At 44.9% G+C, this 6,904-nt stretch overlaps 1 protein-coding gene across 2 annotated transcripts in view; it reads left to right on the top strand.

The window, feature by feature from the left end:
- The first annotated feature begins 4,536 nt into the window (after positions 1–4,536).
- The window catches only part of LOC111155572 (enhancer of polycomb homolog 1), a 66,269-nt gene continuing 63,901 nt past the window's right edge, over positions 4,537–6,904 (top strand). Inside the window, exon 1 of one of the 2 annotated variants that reach the window (XM_022515818.1) lies at positions 4,537–4,948. In XM_022515818.1, coding sequence (XP_022371526.1) covers positions 4,796–4,948 — 153 coding nt within the window. In that variant the 5' untranslated portion in view covers positions 4,537–4,795. The remainder of the gene's footprint in view (positions 4,949–6,904) is intronic. The other variant, XM_022515817.1, reaches the window with a different exon arrangement.

The following is a 6,904-nucleotide window of genomic DNA, read 5'->3' as shown; positions in this document are numbered from 1 at the left end:
GTTCTTAGTAAACATCCAGTCAATATTTATTGAATGCTCGAAGGAACGAAGAATCTGGACTGCTGCTAGCAAAATTGGCATCATGATTTTTTTAAATCTTACTGTCCCATCAGAGAGTTTAACTTCCTTGGATCACTATCCGTTCTTGCTCTCCTTCCTTTCTGCCTCAAAGGAAGATAGCTCTAAAGTTAATCCATTTACATGATTTTTTGCTTTCAGCGTACAGACATGCCCATATCTCTCCCACCTTCAAAAACAACAAAATTTGTGACCCAAATAGTTACCCCATTGTCTCTGCCTCTCCTCCCTTCCTTGCTAAGGCTCTTAAAAGGGTAACCCATATTCAACATCTTTCCTCACCTCTCATTCACTCCTCAGTTCACTTTATAATCTGGTTATGGGTGCCTCACTCTGGAGTTAGACACCAGGGATTTCAATCTCAGCATTGCCTCTCACCAGCTTCATGACCACAGGCTGGTCTTGCAACCTCTCTAACAGGACAGATCTCGTAGGACTCCCATGAAAATTAAATGAGATAATGCATTTAAAATGTACTTCTGCATTGCCTGCCACATAGTAAATGTGGTTATTATTCTTACTGACTGAAAGTGTAATAGGAGTTCAGAAAGGAGAAAGAATGGTGTAAGCTTAAGAAGAATTATTTTGAATTCACCTAACCTCTCTTCAGATTAGGAAATTAGAACCCAGAGAAATTAAGTAGTCAAAATTTCATGGAGGACATGATATTTGAATTGGATTTTGGAGGATAGTAACAATAGTTTACAACAACTGAAGGTTTACTGTGGATCACAGGCCATTCTAAATACTTACATGGATTGTTTTATTGAATCTTCAAAACATTTCTGTGAGGTAGTATTTTGGTAGCTAGAAATATATAGTCAGTCTGAAGCTGGATGGGGAAAAATAGAGAGAAAGGAATGAATAAAAATCTGGAGGCAGGAAAGACATGCTGATTTCTAAAGATGGTGCTGTGACTTAGGAGGCAGTGAAGAGCGTGTCTTAGGCAGTAATGGGAAATTATGTTAGACAGAGTTAGTCAAAGTTATTGAGGCACCCTAACAACCATATGCCCCCAAAAGGCTTTATCTAATGGGCAAAACAAAGAGCAGATATAAATAAGTGACTTGGGGAGGGGAGGATACATATGGAATGGGGATTTAGGCACACTGATTTGGTGGCATGCACTATGAACCCCTGAAGGGCAGTTTGTACTCTCTTCTTGATATCCCCAGGAAACAAAGCTTCATCCAGCCACTGCTGGTTACCACTAGTCACTATGAGAGTACCTTCAGTTTCCTGTAAAGTAGGTGATTAAGAACAGTTTATCAAAGGAATGCATGAATAAAGGATGCATTGGATTGGAGGTCATTTCTAGGCGGGAAGTGATGAGAGCTGGGACTATGGTTGAGACAATGGAAATGGAAACAAGGAAATGAATCCTGGGTACAATGTCCAAGAATAAATAATAAGACTTGGGGACATATTGGACATGAACTAAAATTCAGAACCATATTTCAGGTTTATTATATATAGCCAACAGCAGTGCCAGAGCAGTTGCATTTCACACATTCTTTGTTGTTTTCAGCAGAAGTTCTGTATTTGGTATAAATTGAAATGAAGCACATTTGAGCATGATGATATTATAATTATTATCACCATTAAAACTTTATCTCTTTCTACCCCTATTCCTTCAACCCAAGTTCCTACCCATTTTACCATATACCTGGTTTGTTGTCAGAGTCTCCTACTGAATTCTGGCCAAATAAGCTTTCTCATCTTCATAAACCAGCCAGCTGCCTCCTCTCACTGTTTTGTTCAAACAGTTGCTTTCTCCCATGAATACCCTTTCTTCTACCAGTTCATTGCCATTGCCAACTGGAATGTTAGTCATCCTTCACAACCAAATCACACACTATCTTCTCCATATTCTCCGATCACCCCAGCAGGAACTGACTTTTCCTTCTGAACTCCCATAACACTGTACTTCACCATACTGCCTTGCGCTGATCATTTGGTTAACTGGGTATCCTTTGATCAGAATCTTACTTGTATCCCCTACATTGAAACCTGAACCGTTATTACTGCATTCCTGCCCCTTAGGAGGGAGGGAAGTGAATTAAGTTATAAGGCTTGGGACTCCAGCCTTTGGGTCCTTGGGAAACCAGGACTGGGAGTCAGAAATCCAGGGCATTGAGCCGGATGGAGAATTGATGCAAAAAGAAAATGTCTCTCAGCAGGTATATTATCTGCAAAAAGGTAAGCTTAATTTGTAAATATCTCCAAACATGCCATGGAGGGTGATTCTAGAATTTCTAGGGAGCAAGGAACTGATTTGTACAGTGCCCATTAGGGATGAAGAAAATGTTATTCATAAGCTGTTATTTTAATGCAGTTTAAAAATACTGTATTTGTTTTCTTGGTGGTTCATTCATAATTTAAGACCCTATTTTGTTCTAGAAAGTCTTATTAGTCCATAAAGTCTGTAAAGACTTTGCTCTACAAAGTCTTCTGTAAAATCAACAGAATTCTACTTGCAGGATTTTCAGAAATCTAATATTGCAGGCTGGAGAGGACTACTCTACGAATATTGAGCCAGAACTCTTAAACCTGCCTAAATACGTGTCTGTTGCACAGTATGCTTGGCGATTCTTGAGGCTCCCAGAATATGACATGGGCTCTCGTGGCTGCCTTTGCACATGCTGCTTCCCTTGCCTAATATACTTTTCCTTCTCTTCATTTTTTGGCAAGGTTAACTCATACTTATCCTACACAATTTTGACTCAGATATCATCTCCTCCAAAAAACCTTCCCTGAATCCTCTCATTAGAGCCGCTGCCTGTGCATTGGGTGCCACTCCTGTCTGTTCCCACAATAGCCTGCGCTTTCATCATAACACTCCAGGTGTGGCAGTTGTCATCTAAAGGTCCTTCTCCGAGAGCTCTGTGACAATCAGCAGCATACATAGAAGGCCATGAGGACTCCTAAATATTTGCTCACTAAATAAATGCACAGTCTTAGTATAGGAAATGTAGATGAAAGTCCCTCTGCCTCATAGAGGGAAGTTGCCAGTATTAAGAGTTTCAGGGTAATTTTCGAGAACTGCTATCTATGCACTCGTTGTCTTTTCCCCACCTGGTAGAGCGTAGCTAAACTAACCTGGAAGACAGCAGTTTGCCTATGTGCCTTAAGCAAGTATCAGCTCCTATCCAACCCGGTATTTAAGAATAGTGATTATTTTTACTATGTAGCTCCCAGGAAGAAAACCAGATTTATAAAACATTTTTGTATCTCAGTGAATGTTTGTAATTTTGCTGGCAAACCTACTAAACCCACCACAACAGTCTTTCTGGATTTTTTAAATAACCCACTGGAAAGAGCTTTCTAGATACCAATTTTCACGTGTATTATAAACCAAATATTAATAGATGACATCCATCTAAATTTCTATAACAACACGGTCTCCCCCCGCCTTTTTTTTCTTTTTTGATTTGACAGGAACACTACAGATCTTTATATGATTCAATTTTAGAAAGTTTTTCAGAAAGCAAGTGATAAGTGGAACCCATGGCTATGTTGAAGCAGCATTTTCCTTCAGTAAAAAAAAAAAAAAAAAATCATGAGCTACTACATGTAACGAATTGGCTCTAAAATTCTGAAGGTCTTGCTTTAAATTTTTTTCCCCTAAGATAACAGTGTGCTATAATAACTCCTTTTGCTTCAATTACAATAAGAGTGAATATGGGTAGATAAAATGCAAGATTTAAAAAAAAAAAAAAACCCTACTTTGGAGCAGAGTAGGATGTCTACCGTTTATATTTAGCCCAATGGATGGGAACTGACCAATGGTTTGCGGCTGAGCCTGTCAAATATTATAATCCAGAGTTTCATTAGACGTAAAAATAATCGCTGGTAAAAGTTCACCCGAAGAGGCATTCTGCCCCTAATTTCGTTTGTATTTTTGTTTTAAAGACCTGAAAGCCCGCTAAGACATGCATTCACCCACTGAATTTCCCATCGGTGCGCTGCGCCTCTGGAGCGCCCCTCCTAACCCCCACCCAGGGCGGCTTTGGCCCCCGGTGTCTCCCCCGCCCCTCGCGCTGGCAGCTGGCGGGGGTGACAAGTGCCGAGCCCGCCTACCCCGGGGCAATAGCACCACCCCGCAATTCTCCCGCCGTTGCCTTTCGCAAAACCGGCGTGCGGGTGGAGATAGTTTGCCTGCACCTTCGCCTGTCAGAAAACGGCGCTGGGAGGGAGCGAGCGTGAGAAAGTGAGCGCGTGCCCGAGAGGGAGAGGAGGACGGAGGAGCCGGCTCCCGGCGTCCGAGCGCCCAGTCTGCCCTGTCCCGCCCGTCCGCCTCCGGGCCCGCAGAGGGTGGGGGCCGCGAGCAGCGAGGCCGGCGGGCGCCGGGGGTTGGCGGGACGCGCGCTCCGTGCCGGCGCCCGGCCTCGAGCCCGCGCTCCCCCCCCCCCCCGCGTGCCCGCGCCGCTGCGCGATGCAGTGTGGGGAATGGCTGGGGTTGGCTGAAGAGCGCACAGTGGAGTTTTAATGTCCGCCATGTTGGCCATGGCGTATTGAAGAGAGCGAGCGAGAGAGGAGCGGAGCGGCACAGCCTCCCACCCTCCCGGCTGGTGTTAGTACCCGGACGGCGGGCTCTGCGCTCCGCCCCTCAAGTCCCCGGCAGCGGTAGGCGAGTGGGGACCGAACCCCCGGTTCTCCATGATCCCGCTGGCCGGGGCCGTTTCCCCAGAGCGGAGAGGTATCTGCTGCGCCTGAGATGAGTAAACTGTCGTTTCGGGCGCGGGCGCTAGACGCCTCGAAGCCGCTGCCGGTTTTCCGCTGTGAGGATCTGCCCGACCTGCACGAATACGCCTCGATAAACCGGGCCGTGCCGCAGATGCCCACCGGAATGGAGAAGGAAGAGGAGTCGGTACGTGTTAACTCCCCTGTCCGACCCAGCGCCAGGCCCCGCTCCCTCTGCTGCCTGCGGCGGCGGCGGAGCAGCATACCCACACAAAATGGCCGCCATCTTCTCTTCGCCGCCGACTCTCAGTCGCCGGCCGGGCCTTTACCCCGCCTCCCCCGGCCTCGACCCCCGGCCGCTGCGGCCCGGCGGGGCCTCCTCTGAGGCCACCCGCCGACCCCGGCCACTTGTACCCGGGTCCCGCGGAGTTCGGGAGCCCGAAAGGCACAAAGGGGTCACGTGACGAAGCTGCCGGCAGCCATTTTGTGGTCTTAGTTCTTGGGTTGGGCCTTGTGCATCCGGAGAGGGGAACGGGCTGGGTGGCTGGGGGGGTGCGGCGAGCCGGGAGCCGCGGAGGACCCGCCTGCAGCCCTCTCCGCAGGCCGCTGGGTGGCGTTCTAGGGCCACCTCGGTCTTCGCGCGCTGCTGGCGCCGGGGAGCGCAGGTTCCGTGCACTGTGGGGGAATTTCACTTCCCGTTGGCCTGGAAAGGTGGCTGGGCTCACTGGGGCCTGTAATGTTGACAGCACGTCTGTGAGGTTTATATTCCCTTCACCCCCTGCAGTAGAATGTCGAGGGTGCGGCGTGTTTGCCCGGATGACTTACTTTCATAGAAGATAAGACTTAATATCCTCTCTCTGGGACTTTTGCATTTAATCCTCCCCAGTTCTAATTAATCGGAGGGTAATAAACTATTCCTGACTTTTCTTTGATCTGTGAGACTATGTTGCAGACTTATTTTGGAGTACGTAGCTCTTCCTAAAGCCTGTAACTTTATTACTGCCTTTTTTTTTTTTTTTAAATAAAGTGTAAGTTCGCCTTCTTTCTGGTTTCTCAACATAGGGGAAGAAAAGACCCAATTTAAGAAGATGTTATAGATCTAGATTTCGAAAGAGGGGGTCCTTATCGATAACCGAACTAAAGTTAATTGAGTTCATTTACAGAAATCTTAACATTGAGGTGTCTAAATCGGGTGGGTTTCCGTATTCAACTGTTTACACCTAATAGACATTTTATCATAGCTGTGGCTTTACCTTGTTGTAGAAATTGGGTTCAGACACAAGGATAATAGAATCTTCCTCTCATTTCCCCCAGATCCTTGACAGTATAACTTGATGACTTCTAATCCTAAGGAATTGCATACCTTGGTTTTCAGGTACAGCCATTTAAACAGGGTGCAGTGTATTGACAGTTCAAGGAAATCAAGGAGTCGCTGGATTTGTGTGCTACAATTTTGTTGTGGAAAATTGTACTGTAATACTTCTATTTGGTACTGTAAGAATTTTAAATGTAGAAATTATGCTTTGTAATGTTGATTCTGAAAATAAAGCTATTTAAACTGTTTGGGCTACTTAACCTTTTCAAGTAAAACAGTTGTGACAGTAAATGTTACTTTTGAGAGTAGTGTTTTAAATCTAACTTTATAGATAAGCCAAGTGATAAGTTTATGTAGTAGTTGAGATTGTCTAGTGTAGTACTGACTTTTCAGCCCTTTATCTATGAGACGGAACCTCTTTACATGTATCAACTTTAGAGTAGACTGGTGCCATTTGTTTATTTTTTAATAAGTGATTTGTTTTTAAAAATTAAAGTACTTGTGACTGCAGAATCTTGTCTTTTGGTTTTATTTTTGTTTCTGTTTATAAGTTTTACAGATAATACTTTCAAGTTGGGGTGCTGGTGTTACACTGCCTTGGAATTTATAGTTCTTGTTTTGCAGCCAGGGAAGGTGGGGAGAGCCTTGATAAAAGCAAAGTAGCATTACAGTACACTTTAGACATTTAGTGGAGTCTTGCTTCTGTGAATACTTACAACAGTCCAAGAGGTACAATCTGAAATCAGAGCTGAGCTCAACTGATATATTAATACTTGTTAAATTTTACAGATAATTTTGTTCACAGAAATAAATTTGACATGGTGCAGT

Source organism: Enhydra lutris, unplaced genomic scaffold (genome assembly GCF_002288905.1).
Source record: "Enhydra lutris kenyoni isolate GAN:26980312 unplaced genomic scaffold, ASM228890v2 scaffoldscaffold42, whole genome shotgun sequence".
NCBI lineage: Eukaryota > Metazoa > Chordata > Mammalia > Carnivora > Mustelidae > Enhydra > Enhydra lutris.
The sequence above is the reverse complement of the archived record's forward strand: the minus strand, read 5'-3'. Positions and strand labels throughout refer to the sequence as shown.